General features: G+C 39.7%; 1 protein-coding gene across 1 annotated transcript; it reads left to right on the top strand.

Moving 5' to 3' along the window:
- Positions 1–1,645: 1,645 nt before the first annotated feature.
- Positions 1,646–12,482, top strand: ATP6V1G3 (ATPase H+ transporting V1 subunit G3; the record flags this gene model as incomplete). The annotated part of the gene is made up of 3 exons (XM_084211573.1): positions 1,646–1,727; positions 9,005–9,105; positions 12,309–12,482. The coding sequence occupies 3 exons, from the start codon at positions 1,646–1,648 to the stop codon at positions 12,480–12,482; spliced, it is 357 nt and encodes a 118-aa protein (XP_084067699.1).
- Positions 12,483–15,982: the final 3,500 nt, after the last annotated feature.

Genomic DNA, 15,982 nt, shown 5'->3' on the forward strand with positions numbered 1-15,982 from the left:
TCTGAATAAAATAAACTTCAAGGCTATGCATTAAAATCTTCTAAAAACAGTGCCATGTCTGCTGTCCTGCAGTTAGAGTGAACCTCTGGTTTCAGTGCTGGAGATGAGCAGGCATCTCACACAGCTTCTGGATGAAGAAATAAATTCAGTGTTTGGTACACTGTAAGAAAGGCGGAGCTTGAGTGAAATTTGACTTTACAATAGCACAGCAACAATAGAACAGAAAACAAAACAAATTCATTTTCCAGGTCTCAGTGCTCCAGTCGTTCAGGGCACTGGTAAAGGCAATAATAGGGCCAGAGGGTTCTCCTTCCATTTTCTCTCAAACCTACAGCTATTTAGCAGGGAAAAAAAAGCCTTCATAGCCTACTTCATAGACTACTTCATGTAGTACACATTTCCTCATCAGGATCAAGTAACAGCCTAGCACAGCAAAGTAGCAGCATGATACAGCTGCCCTGGGAAGCCCCAGAAAACAAAAGGCCCAAGAATAAGACTCATTAACAGACAGCACCAAATAATTTTAATATAAATGTATTTTATGTATAATATATGCAGAAATCATATCACATATATAAATATATAACTATGTGTATAGAATTGCAGCATGAAAAAATATTTATATCAGGAGGTGATCTCCAGTCCTGGCAGAGCTCTATCAAGAACCTGTAATAAATATACTTTACTCATGCTGTGAGGTATTTTTTTACCAAAAAAAAAATCTATCTTAATTATGCAACATCACATGTCCCTCTACTATGCAATGGCTGAAGTACCTGTAAAAGGTGGGATTTTTTAGGTTTTTTAATGAGGATTCAGAAGATGAACATGCTGCTTATTCCTGCAGTAGCTCACAAACCACTCTTTCCTTCTGTAGGGAATGGGTTGTGCATTTATGGTCATGCACAGGCATTCATTTGACTGTTGTGTGCATTATGACTTGGAAATAAAACCTAGCCCACCATTCACACCTTGCAAGAGTCTGGATCTTAGAGCTAATCCCAGAGTTTTTCACTCCATCTCATCTCCATTCACCTCCATCATGACAGATTACAAGAGCATACCTCAATCACTAAATGCTTTTTTAAACTTTAGCCCCCAGTGAATTCATTACCATTGAATTTTTTTTTAAGTGAAAACCCTAAACAGTAGTGTTAAGAAGTAACATTAAACAGAAGCCTGCATGCAGTTCTTGGTGTTCAATCAAAATTAATTGTTGACTGAACTTGATTCTTCACTTTGAGGGAAAGTTTTATTTAAAGGAAATGCCGAGGAAATATTTTTCCCCTCGGTTTCTAGACAAGATTTACTGTATTCTGTTTCAGAAATAAGAGCCTAAAAAAGAAAAATACAAGCCATTTGAAGTGCTCTTTTTTGCCCCAATGTGTTAATCAGAGACTTCAGGTTCTCTGTGACCCTGAGGAAAGGAGGACATTCCCTTCAGCCTCACTGCAGTGTTTTTCTGACTGCACTCCCAGGCCTGTGTGCCCAGCAGCAATCCAGGCACAGCCAGCTGGGTTGGTACAATCTGGAAGCTTGTTGCAATAACACACAGAACAAAAAACACAAGGAAGAGCTTGGCAGCTGTATAAAACTCCCTCTGAGCTCCAGGCTCCACAGAAGTTCACCAGCCCCAGCAAGCAGCATGACCAGCCAGTCTCAAGGAATCCAGCAGCTTTTGCAGGCAGAAAAACGTGCCAAGGACAAACTGGAGGAAGCAAAAAAAAGTAAGTACTTGGCCTGGTTTTACTGTACTTCTCAAGTGCAAGCCCTTTGGAATTACAGTAGCTCACAGAAAAAGATTATTTCATCTGTATACATGCACTAGTGCTGTGCCTTGACTGCAGCCAGGCATTAACTCAAACCTGAACATTCAGAGTTTGCTTAAAACCCTGTGTGCTTGTGCCTTATTACATTAAAAAATGTTTTCTTTCTTACATTCATCCTGCAAGCTGCATTTGTTCTTCCTTTATCTCAGTGTTGATAATGCCATTACTGCCTTGCTATTTAAATTAAAATCCTACATGCCAGCTCTAGAAGACTAGACTCCAAACTCTTTACTTTTCTTAATAGGTCTTGCTAAATTTTTTTTAATGTTCCTCTTTACTTGCAAAATCCAGTAACTTGTCTCCTAATTGAAGCTGGGCTTCAAAAATTATATGAAAACTAAGGGGAGACTCGAACACCCTGACAGTAATCCAAGCCACAGTAAAACCATGAGCACTCGCAGTACTATAATAGATCATTCACAGAGTTTTATTACATGGTGCAAGCAATTATTCTCCTGGGTGCAGGTACAACCACATGACTCATTGACCTGCACTAGCACTGAAACATTAATACTGTTTTCTGGAGTGATCTTGCTTCAGAAACCAGCAGCAGAGTGCAAAGAAAATGGCTGACAAGGATGTCATGTGGAGCAAGAGTGCAATTAAAGGAATATATTTTGTTTTCCAGGGAGGAATGGAAGCTAAACAGAATAATTTGTGTAGTTTCAATATCCCTTCTGCACGTGAATCAGCATTGTTGCATGCTCATTAATCTTTAGTGTGATGTATCAATTTGTACAGCAGCACACAAAAGTAAATAGAAAGGCAAGTCCCCTCCCTAAGCACCCAGGCACTGCCTGTGCCTCACAATAGGGACTAAAACAAATCCTCCCACCTTCATAAAACAGAACTCTCAGACAGAAACCTGAAGGCAAGGGATAGTTAAGTAGGGTTTTGACCTCTTACACAGCCAAACCAGGAGCTCTGGGAGGGATGGTTTTTTCCCTTCTCATGGAGGGCAGAGGAAACTGCCCCTCAAAGCAAGAGAACACAGTACCTGGAAAGGCACAGGCCTCAGTGGAAGGAGGAGTTTGGCCTGAACACAGACTGCAGAATCAGGCCTTAGCTTGAAGTGTATTACTTTTGGGTTTGTTTTTTTGGTTGGTTTTTTGGGGTTTTGTTTTGTTTTGTTTTGTTTTGTTTTTTTTTGTTGTTGTTGTTGCTTTAATTTCATTTGTGTTTGTTTCTAAAACCAGAAGACTCACTTTAGCTTTTTCTATAACAGTCAATTAAAAAGGAAGCTTCATAAATTAAGAAACTCCAAAAATGAAAAGAGTAATTATAACATAAAAGTGATGACCAAGGATTAATGTCTTGCAGAATCCAGACACAGTTATGGATGCATTTACTCTACTCACAAAAGACACACTCCCTTGTCACCACCTCAGCCTCACTTGAAGTGCTTGTGATAAGAACAGGATTTCTTACAGATAAACTATCTTCAGATCCCTCTGAGTCAGACACTTGAATTAAACCACTGCCAGTGTTTACCTCAACACTAACACACTAGTAGGAATTATTAACCATCTACACAAAAACAGCTATTAAGAATTTTGCTACCAGTAAAATTATTCAGAGTAAAAATATATCATCACTATAGCTTTGTTTTCTATTACTTTTAAGATTGCAAACTTTTTTTGCATTTATAAAAATTATTAAGGAAAACTAATTAAAATTTCAATACACAAACTTAAACATAAGAAAACAACCCAGTGACTGTGAGGGAGGAACAGGCTGCCCAGAGTCAGGGAATCTCCATTCTCAGAGACATTCAAAAGCCACTGGATATGGCCCCAATCAAGCTGCCCTTACATCCATCAGGGAGTGTATACTATGGACTCCTTCCAGTCTCAGCGCTTCAGTGTGATTCCATGAAGAACCTCAAGAATTTCCAAAATTAGCTGATCAAGGGAAACAAGTTTAAATAAATCCACCCTGGATTTTTTTCCAAAACAAGCATTATAAGTCATCTACCAGTATCATTCTACCTAGATAACCATTATATTCAACATTGCAAGAAGTTTGCAGTGAAGCTACAAAACAAAGTGCCCATGTTGTCCCTAATTTAAGTATTTTTATAGCACTGTCACTACACCACCTTAGATAACTATGCCAGCATAAGTTAAATACCTTGGGACGAGGGCAAAAGGAATTCTTTTAGAGACAAGTCTGGCTATTCTATGTTGGTGTTACTTCAGCAGTCTCTTCCCCACATTGATTCTGCAATTAGACCAAAACAAAGGATTGCAGAGTTTGTCTCTGAGCATAAAAGCTAAGCTGAAATGCAATACATGAAATGCAACAGATCTGTGCAGTGCAGTTGGCTGACCTGTGCACACACAGCTGAGTGGAACAAGGAGGGAGGTGCTGCTTCACCCCAGAATGGGCAGCTCAGATCCACCTGGCACCAGCTGGGATCAGCAGTTGCTGCTTAGGGCCTGCACTCTGCAGGTCTGGGCTGCCAGGGAAAGCACTGAACCCTCCCAGCCCTGTGACCTCCTTTGTCACCCCAAGCAGGTGTTGCACAACACCCCTGCACCATGGGTCTGGCTGCTGTGCTGACACTGGGACATCAGCTGGCAGCTTGTTCCTGGGACATACCAGGAAGAGGCATTTGCAAGGAAATGGGACTAGCAAAACTACCCTGATGCAAAGCATTCAGTGTTTACACTTGATACTCACATAACAATCAAAATGTAGTGTGAACACACATAATATTGTATATAAACAGTTAATGGGCCTAGGTTTTGCTGACATATGTGCAGTTGTTAGTAATGCAAAAGCCACTTGAAGTAACTGAAACAGTTAGCAAATAAAATTATATTGATACACACAAAACAAAACAAAAATATAATGCTAAAGCTCTTCTATACATGCTTTTTCTTACTTCTTGCTCAATACCCTTTTCCTGGCATGATATCATTAGCTGATATCATTTATACCTGAAAAATTATTAATATGTTAAATAATTAATTAAATGAACACATGCAAGGCTGAAATTCTTAGATTGATTAAACATGAGCTAAACCAGTCTGCAATCCCTTCACCATTTGAACATGGTGCTGCTTTATCTATCATTTTTACTTTAAGCACAATTTGGATCCCAGAAATAACTGAGCATTGTAAGCGCCAAGACATCAATTCCTGAAAATCCTTTTGGGTAAAACAAGGAAACAAATGTGTCATGAACACTGGGCTTAGCAAAACTCATTCTCCTATAGATTTTTATATCTTCCCTTGAATTTCTCATGCCTAATAAAAAGAAAACTCAGATGAAAGATTATAGAAAATCAGATTAAAACCAAATGTTAATCAAAATCAGATATTGTAAACAGAATTATATCCATGGTGCTCTCTTGGACAATATCCAAGACATATTTTATCTACTGAGAGAGCTATACATAATGCTCAGCTGCCTCTATTCTGTTTTATTAAAAGTACAAAATAGTTTTCTCTCAGTGCACATCTCCATATCCCATTTTCCATACAATTTAGCAAAGACAACTGAAATGGTTCTATTTTAAGAAAATATGATTAATTTTTGGCAGCGTCTTCAAATGACTTGATTTCTCTGCAGAAATTCAGCTAGAAGCCTTGATGATATGTTTGAAAACAAAACTCCAATTTTAGCATTGCAGTTTTTGGAAAGTAAGATAACTTAGTGTTTGAACAAATTAGAATGCAACATTTTTGCCTCCTACTGTCTTTTTTACAAGATCTAAAGAACTCCAACAACTTAAAAGACACCAGTTCTTGTGGATCTAACCAGAGCAAAGTGTTTCATGAACATCACAGAAATACCTAGAAAGAAGAATACAGCCTTTCTTCATGCTAATAACACCTTCCCATGTTAGGTAAGAAAATCCTGAACAGTGCTGACTGGTCAGAGCAAGTTTTTTAAAATTTGGCCAATTTAACACCATGCCTAAAACCTTATAGGCTGTGGACAAGGAAACCAGGCATAGCACAGCTGCTTTGCTGCTTCCCATCTTCAAGGATAGAAGGAGGGACATAGAGCCAGCAGCAATCCTGGCCCCCACAGTATGACCTTTGTGGCAAAAAAATCTCTTCAAATTTGGGGCTTTCTGTACCTCACCTCTATGATCCTGAGGAAATGTCATAGGGTCAGACTGGTTTGTCCATCCTCCTGCAATTCTTGCCCTCTTTTTGCATGATTTTGGCTGAATTTCAGTGCTCCACCACCCTTCAGTGTGTAAGGGTTGATTTCAGCTTGGCTGTGCTCTGCAGAGAACCAGCCCAGCAGATCAGTAAGGCTTTGAAAAGGCAGTCCTGTATTGCACAACTACAGTAGCAGACAAGTGGTTAACAACAGACTGATTAATTAATTTTGGTTTGTCCCTAGTGGAACAGCAGGTTAAGCTCTAGTTTCTGCTTAACTTAATCAGGTGCAGCATATGCACCATCGCATATGTTGGCAGTTGCCGATTCTGTCCACAACGTTGTTGGACTAGCAGTAATTTACTCACAGCTTTTCCACTTAATTAAATAGGAAGCAGCAGGTTCCTGCTGTGCCAATCCTAAAGGCTTCATGGAAAAATGAAATGGCTGCCACCCTACAGTGACACCCTATGTATTGTGCTTGCTCCAGAGCACTGTCAAGAGCTGACACGTATGTATGCATATATTCTTTGGTTCACTATCTACATTGTCAGAGGCAACTGAACTGCTGTTTTATAGTTAATCTCTTTCCATTTTCTGCATTTTAAATGGATATATTTATCTATCTGGTGGCCAAATATGCAACATATTTACTACAGATGGACCCCCAGATGGAATTTGAAATTAAAATCCCACTGATTTTGAAATAATTTAATTTGCTATAGAGATCCAGTTCCTCAGCTGGTGAAATTGGCAAAGCTTCATCATAGTCACTCCCCCTGACTGCCAGCTCCAGAGAATCACCCCCAGCTCCACTCCTACAGAGTGGAAACTCTACAAAAGGCTGATCAGCTCCAAATTTGGAGAGGAGAATAAGGGAAACTTCAAAATACAGACTTGAACCTGGTTCCAAATTTTGTTGTCCAGACTTATGTCAGGCTCTTACACAGATCTGTCAGTTCACTCATGCTGGTCCCAACACTTCATACAGTGAGTGGCAGAAGCTGGGGGAAATCAGCCTTTTTCAAACAAATATACACTCTGGAAAAGTACCCACTAGGTTTAAAACAGCCTCTCTCCCCTTTATACATAAGTGGCTCAATGGGAGAAGGACTTTGAGAAATATAATTTCCCACATACAAGAGCCCTGCACTCATGGACTGGGAGTCAATAAAGCTATCTAGTTCCTCAGTAGGCTGTTCCTTCCTGTAGAAAGCTTGTGTACATGCCACCCCCAAGGTTCCACAATAAGCCAACAGTCCAGGAATCAAGACTTAAAAGGTAATTCCCATTTTGTGCATCTCTCTGCTTCTACTCACCCATCTGCAGATAATTATTTTGGAAGGAGCAATCAGCTGGAGAAGTAATTTCCTGCTGAATCAGGTATTTTATCGAGGCTTTTGCTGAATCTCAGATGTATTAAAACAGTCTTCCTCCCAGCTTCAGCTTCCTCATTATGCCATGCTCAGTGGGAGCAAGTTGCTATATGACACACCTGATAAGGCTTGAGAAGCCCAGCTCAGATGTAACCAAACCAGTGTAACAGCCTGGAGAAAGAAAATGAGAAATATTTATGTTCGTCTTCCTAGTCTAGACAGAGAATGTTTCCTAGGATTTCAAGAAAGGAAGAAAGATATCTTTTGTCTTCTGTGCTTGAATTAAGAGCCTAAAAAAAAAAAAAGTTCTTATTGCTCAGTGGTGTTAAATAGGTTGTTACCATAAGTAAATAAATCAGTGTGCCACAAGAGATCAAGATGGCTCTTTCAGCTGCCTAGGCCGCCACTTCACATTCTTGTGATATCCTAATTTAAGCAACTAAGCAATTTTTCAGTAACTGAAGATATTTCTCCTGTTAAGAAAAGGGAGCCACCTTATTCCCCAGCTCCTAAAATTCTAGCTGTACAGCAGAAAGAGACCCCAGTCCAGGTGTCTCAAGTATAGCATACCAACATTCCATGCAAGAAGTTTACAGTTAGAAAATTACTGTTTCCTCACAAGGTAGTGTAGCAGAATCCTGAGGAGCTCCATGCAACTTTACTGACTTTATAAATGACAGAGAAGCCCAGAGGGGTTTTATGACAAGTGTGCCAGCTCCTTCATGTAGAACCTTAAACATCACATTTCCATCAAACCATTTACTCTTGTTCTTTACATGACAAACCTACTAGATCCAGGAAGGACCTTATGTCCAGTCCTGCAGTGACTTACATGCTCTTGATTTGACAAGCCCATAGTGTTTTACCTAAAACAAACTATTCACAACAAACAAAATTAGATATGCAAGCAAGCCTGGTAAGGAGGAAGGCTTTAGTTTCCACTACACCTTTAAATGTCACCTTATAGATCACCTTGTTTAAAATGAAAAGAAAAAAAATTGTAATCCCTTTCATGGTTTCTGTGCGCTGGCAAAGAATTGACTTCTTTCTCTTAATCACCCATTTAACAAAGGTTAGTAGAAAAGGGTGGGGGAAGAAAGGACAAAGCTTGAAAGTTGCAACTCAGTTTGGTAGTGGTTAAGACATCTTGCATTGTTTTGGATATCTGCCAGCTCTAAGCAGAATCCAGTTGGTGTGGGATGAAGGGATTTTGGCAACCAATCAATACAGGAAATCTTACAAAATAACGTCTTTTCCCATCCGTGACAACTAAAATCTGTTATCTGGCTGCTACTATTGCTGATGAAGAAAAGATAGATATTTATTTAAAACACCAAGCTGTGATTAGAAAAAAATGCATTTGTGTTGCAGGAAGATGTCTACTTGCAAAAAGACTTCTGTTGTCAGCAAACCAAGAAGCTCTTCACTTGATGTGTGCTTCTGCACAGGAAGTTAGTCTCAGAAGAGGACTACCTCCTGCATGACTGGCTAGCAGTCAATAAGTATTCTAAATAAATCACTTTGTCTTTTCTGACCATTCTTGTGCAAATAATTCCAATGGACAAGACTTTCAGCAAAGTCATTTTAGCTGCCATAGTAGAACACTATCTCTGATTTGGAGATTCATCTTTGGGGATACAGGGAAGGTATGAAATAAAGGCTTCTTTCTTGCCCCTCTAGGAAAGGGTAAAAGGCTGAAGCAGGCCAAGGAAGAAGCCACAGCTGAGATAGACCACTACAGACTACAGAGGGAGAAGGAATTTAGAAACAAAGAAACAAACGTAAGTAAGGAACCTGCATATGTTCTTTAGTCTTACCAAACTGCTCAATGGTAAACCAAACTGCTTCCAAGAGTATTACCTGGAGACTCCTGCAAACCAGTGTGGTCATACTGATTAAACACAGGGGTGTCATCTACAGTGTCTATATGCCTCATTTGGACTTTTTCACACACTTTGAAGGCATTTGTAGAAGAAATTGTGTACATTCACCACTAAAATGGTCCGGATTCCATATTTGATTCATGTTTATGCTTTGAAGACATAGGTCCCTTTAGGAAAAATACTTTTGGGTCCTTTTTCTATAACCACAGACAGACCTAGTTCCATTCCTGAAACTGGAGGATTCAGTAATGTGGATGTGTCAGTAAAAACAAAAGTTTAAAATGTTTCTTTCCATTTCTGTTCCGCTTCAGCCGTCTCTTTTCATTACATATAAGACCTCAGCCCTTGTCAACTGAAGTCAACAAAACTTTAGAGTTTTTCACTGTTTCTATAGTAAAAGTGGTCTGACTCAATATTTTCCTATCTGAATAAAGCCTTTTTATACATTTATGGCATCTTGCATTTTTCTCTAGCATTTACATGGAATTCACAAACCATTCTGCTTTTACCAGGTGACCTTCCTCCTACATTCTTGGTCTTGTTTTTTCCCCCAGGTTGTATCATGCAAAGACAAGGAGAGTTTTGTGCAAAAGCAGGCACAAAAAGAAGGAAAAAACAAACAAACAAAGAGATCAAATAAAATCTTTTTTACTAACCTGTCATTTCAGTCACACTTCACATAAAACATTTCCCAGCAGGGATCACAACCCTTAGGAACATCTATACACACCAAGTATTGGTATCATACCCTGCCAACCCCCAGACACACGTTCACACAGGCAGGCCAGGTAGAAATGTCTTAAGTGTACAGTATCTGCTGTTTACTGACACCAAAATAAAGTATAAATACCTCTAACATTTGTTCACCTTTTCAGTGAAGCCAGAGTTCTTGTTCTAGGTCTTGATAGCAGAAGAGTAAAGATGTTGCTTTTTTGTGAACTCCATTTTTTCACTACAACCAAATACAGCTGCAGGGAAAGGCCAGTTTTTGTTGACGGAACGTTTCATACGAGCAGGACTGAGCACATATTGCTCCTCAAATGACACATGTTGTACAAGATCATTGCAGCCCTCCTCCACGTTCCCTGACCCCATTATGTCCAACATTCACCTACCCAGACAAATGCCATCATTATTAACCTGTGTCTGGAGGCAGTCAGGAGCTCCAGCAAAGGCAGTGCAGGGGAGCTCTGATGCCTGGTTCAGTTTACTTTCTCGGGTATTTGGACCCAAGTATTTTTAATTCTCTATCACAGTCTCCTCTAATGCCTTTCTTCCTCCAACTTTGTGTCACTTGTATCCAAACAGGAGCAAATTTTCTCATACTATGGGAGGCTTCATATCCATCCAGAATTAAGAACAGCAACAGAAAAATAAAGACTGAGGTTAGAATGACAATATGCAAAATCTTTTTTCAAAACATGCAAAATTTTTTGCCTGGATCTCAAACCAATTTTGCTTTTTCACTCATTGTCTGAGGCCACCTAACTCTGGAGATGTGCAGCCTATTTCTGAATTGTGAGGCTTCTGAGACAATGTAATATTTTATCAGCTTTGAAATTACACTTGCATAAAACCTGTATGGGAAAAATAAGGGGAAAACCTTCAAGGTCAGCAAAAATCATAAAAGAAACAGAGCATTGCCTCCATTCTGCAAGAAAAAGGTCCTCAAATTCAGAAGCTGAAGAAGAGAGGAAAAAACACATAGAAGAGTAAGAGTTTATTATCTCAAATGACATTAGCATGAGCTGAGAAAGCAGGTCTGCAGAGGTTCTTCTTAAAATTATAATACTTTTTTTTGAGGCTTTTCAAAAGTATTTAGTGACTGGATAACATGCAACCATCTGGGATCTCTAGAAAGTTACTTTCCCCAGTGGAAAAATTCAGTTCCATAAATCTGGTTGAAGCTGTACAACCTTTCCCACACGCAACCCTTGCAACTTGTCTAAAAGTTATAATAAAATGTCAGCTGAAAATAGTTATAGAAAACTATAACCCTTTCCCAATACTTATTATTATGTCTACAACCTACATTTCTTCCAAACTGAAAAATGGTTGACATGTGGAGTATGGACAAATGTCTTACTACGTTGCCAGGTACTGATAAACAGAACAGAGAAGGTGGCCTATGCAAAAGATGCTTTTCTTTCTTTTAAGGGCTAAGTTGGGCTGAAAACACATGGAAAATAAGAGTTGACGACCCCTCCCTTGTTTCTGGTCATGCTCTAGGTACCCCACTAATATACCACAGGTTAGCTCCACCTGCTAGTCCACCCCAGAGAACCGTGGCAGAAACAAGAACAATATGTTATTTATTCCTTTCTCATTCTGCCAGCATGCAGAAATGTCTTCTTCTCTCCACATGGAATTCTTTAGCTGGAAATCAATTTCTCTGCTGCTGTCTGAAGGACTTTTCCATAAGGGAAGAATTCAAGGGATGTTGGGGCAATGGGGGAGGAGGGAGCAAAGTCACAGATATGGAACGTGTGCATCTGTTTATAACATAACCTTGCTAAAATGTTCAGTGAGTCCAGAGTCAATTAAATTCTAAGCGAATGTCCTGATATTAACTGTGCCAGAAGCTGTCTGGTATTTCGCCAGATAAGAAAATGTAACATTAAAAGACCTTGTCTGAGGCCTGTTGAGGGTTATACATCACTAACTGCTGAAGACATTTCAAGTACTCTGAAACTGTAATTATGCATTTTCAGGAAGGTTTTTCCATGTTTGGTCCTTAGCTGCACTCACAGGCACTCTCAGTGAGGCCAAACGAAGGCACACAGTGATAGAACTTAGCTGCCTAGTCATTAAAATAGAAAACAAATTAAAACGAGCCATATAAAAGACAAAACATACACAATGTTTTTCCCACAGCGAGCTGGGAAACTTTCATTACATGGGGAGATTCCCATTGCTAATGAGCATATGAGAGTTGCCTTTAATCCTGTTTTTATGCCTACAGTTGAACCCAGATCAAACCCTCACTGTTCAGAAGCACTATGATGTATTTGTGTTATGCTTGTGCCACATGATGAAGAAAAGTACAATAAGCATGGTTCTATATAGCCTCTCATTTTGCTCAGAGGTCTTCTGCTTTTCAGGTAATGGGCTCCCAAGGTAACCTCTCTGCCAAAATAGAAGAGCAAACAACAGAAGCCATCCGAAACCTCACAAGCAGCTACCACAGGAACATGGAGAGCATGATGAAAAAGCTCTTGAGCACAATATTTGACATCAGCCCTGAAATTCACCCAAACTTCAGACCTGCAGTTTAGGATTCATTGATGTGCTGTGTTTGCAAAGCAAAGTAGCCTTCTTTCTTGATAAGCATAAATACTTCCTCATGTATTGTTTCTGTATGTGTGAGAAAAAAAGAGCGCTGAAGCCAAAAGCACAAAATTTCACACAGGCTTTTGATGTGACAGGAATTATAAGGGTTTCACAAGCATTTGTTGGAATATTGTTTCCTGTAGCTAAGCCCCTGTCATTTAGGCAGGGGCAAGTCAACAACAGCAAAATAAATGATTATTTGACACCAGCAGGTTTTCAGTGGGAGTCTTTGTTCCTTTTGTCTTATAAAATGTTCTGTACTTGGATGCTATGTTGCATAAGGTCTGTTTATCCTAATCTTTACTGTACTTCGTCACATGAAATAAAATGTCACAAAAAACTAAAATGGAACATTTCTGTTTTTCTTGTGACACATGGAGGGGTCAGATTATGGACCATACAGGAACATTTGATTGTGGTCAAAAATAATAGGTCAAAGCATTTTCAATTTTTCAATGCTAGTTTAAAGCAAAATGTAGTTAACTTGTACAAAACTATGCCTAAATCCATACTTAAATTATTATACTAAAATTTAACTACACCACAAACTTTATATAGCTTTGTTAAGTCTGAAAAATGAGAACAGGCATAATCATTATTTACAAAATTGCTATGGTGCAAGGGGCAGGCTAGCACATGTATTATTTCCATACAGTTACACTGAAAGCACAGGAACCCAAGGGCTCAAACTCTACACCAGTTATGCTAAATCCTGAATCCACAGGTTGTCCACCAGAAATCACATCAGCTACAGCTCATTTCTGTTACCCTAAGCGACCTTGGGTAATATTCTCTGTGCAGGAGAGAATTTCCCTTGGAATAAATTCTACTGAAGTTGTAAAAATACAATATGATCTGTGCTCTCGAGGTGAAGCCCATTCAGTCTGATGGGGGCTGATGGGAGGCACTGATGAAGTGGGGATCTGACACACACCTGCACTCTGAGCTCCTTTAATGCCTTGTCTCCACTACAAAATTACACCAAATTAGAAGCTTGAGAAATAGCAATGACTAGCAAACAGTAGTCATGATTTTCAGTCCATGTAGAGACAGACAAATCATTTCCATTTCACAGCAGCTAGTCACAGGCAATCTCCTGTTCCAGCAAGGTTTACACAGTTGACGTGCTGTCATGTGTAAAATGACCGTAAAGCTGTAGTCAACCTAATGTCAGCAAACACGACTCCTCAAGGCTGTGCCTGGATACCACATAATCTCCTGGCCCTGATTGTTACAGTCTCCTGTGCTTGATTATATTCTCTGGGGACCCAAGGATGCTGAGGAATGGGAAAGAAACTAGAAATCCTATTGACACCAGCTGAAAGGCTCATTTATTTAGGAGGGCTTTGAATCAATGTGTGATAGGTTTTGATTTACTGAGAGGATGAAGGCGCTCCAGTCCCAGCCCATGTGCAGGACCCAATGCAGGCACCTTCCTGCACAGCTGGAGACAGTCAGGGCTGTATCACAGCCCAGGGGCACATGCCTCCAGCTTGGGTCATGGCTGCAGCCCCAGTGCAGTGCTCAGCTGTGAAACACAGATCTGTGAGCCTGAAGAGTCACAAAGATGGACACTAACACCTCACATGTTCTCACTGCAGTGCTCAGGACTGCTCTGTTCCTTCTGGGCTACCTCAGCACCCTTGCCTCCAGCTATCATTTCTAAATGTACAGAAATGTTGCAGGTTCAGCTGCAGAACTGAAGCAATGGGGCTCCCATTGCCAGCTGCACGGGATAAAACACCCCCACCCCACTATGGTGAGAGCAGAATTGCCACATCCTGGTGGGCAGCAACCCAAGTTACATGATATAAAGGTCTGTCTTCCTTGTTACCCCGCTTCTTTTTATGACAATCCCTCTTTCCCTCATTCTTGCCAAAACCTGGCTTCTCTCACCAACTGCTTCTCCTGCAAAGCCTTCAAGGCTGTCTGTACCCTTCTGGTACTAATGGCCAGGGACACATCTCTTATTTAAATATCCTCTGCAGTCACAGCCATTACCTGCCTGTATCCTTGTTACCACCTGCATACCTGAGGTACTCACGGAGTCTGAGGTTATGAAACTTTTTTGAGCATGATTATGTTCTTGAACTCTGGCTATTCCGTGGCTACCACTCATGAAAAAGGAAATAATTTTTTAAGGTTGTTCTTGAGATAAAAATCTGATAGCATTTAGCACTCTGAGCATTTACTCTCCTCTACATTCACTCCTTCTTCTGGACATAAAAAAAAAAATTGGTCATACCATCACTTTCAGATGTACAGAGGTAAGGGTCAAACTAGACTTCATATAATTTGGCAAGGTTATATTAAATGAAGAGTGTAAATTACCAGCTGCAACAATGGAATTTTGGGGTGCCAAGAAAGCTGAGTTTATAAGGGCACAAAATACCTTGTATGTGACAGTTACATACTCATGATAACGGCAAATAATTGTTCCATGCAAAAGGAAAAAAAGGACGGTTAATTTCAAATTTTTTAATGCATAAAAGAAAGGTAAAAATGGTCACTCTGAATTAGCAGTCACCTACCAGGGATGATTACAAGTGCCCTTTCATCTCCTGGGGATAATCCCAGACCCACAGGAGCCCCCAGTCCTCACAGTGCCCTGACACATATTACCTAGTATGCACCAATGTAGTTGCCAAATAAAATGGCACTATCTCACATGTCACAACACAAACATTTTAAGACACAGAAAGCTACACATGATAGCACTTATATAAACCTTCCTCTTTTGTTTCATAATTACCATTGAAATCAACTGCAAAACTCCCATAGTGTGACATATTAGGACTGAAACAACAAACCTGAGTTTTCTAGATTGGCCCAATTCTTCACTGGCTTACAGGACAGGGGTTAACAAGGCTCTTTCTGTCTGGATATGAGGACCTGCATTAATCAATAAATTCTAAATCCACTGATTCAAGTATCTCAATTAACAACAAGGTCATAAATAACAACAAAGGGTCATACCAGTGGAAAGTACAAGAACTGCTTTATACAACTCATGATATGGATTGGGCTGAATTTCTCTGGCTGTTCTCCCTCAGAATTCTCCTTTGAGTTATAATATATGAGGATGTAGTGATGTGGTTCCCATTCATGGGTGATGAGGGGAGATCTCTGAACTCATGCCAGTAAGACAGAATATCTTTCAAGTCTAAATAAAGTAAAATGAAACAGACATGAAGAATTAATACTATGCTCTGTGCTGAAGTTGTCTACTGACTTTCCCATTAATTTCTGAAGAGTTTGGAAGCCAAGGTTTGGGAAATCAGAACCAGATGTTAATCCATTACATGGATTATGATATTATCTGAAATTTTTCCATATTAAAATATACTTGGAAGTTCATACAATCTGTAAAACATAAGTTGTTCTTGTAAATCATCATATGTAGGGTATAAGTGTGTGTGTGTGTGTGTGTGAAGTTTTAACAGCA

This window comes from Fringilla coelebs (genome assembly GCF_963513975.1).
Source record: "Fringilla coelebs genome assembly, chromosome: 9".
NCBI lineage: Eukaryota > Metazoa > Chordata > Aves > Passeriformes > Fringillidae > Fringilla > Fringilla coelebs.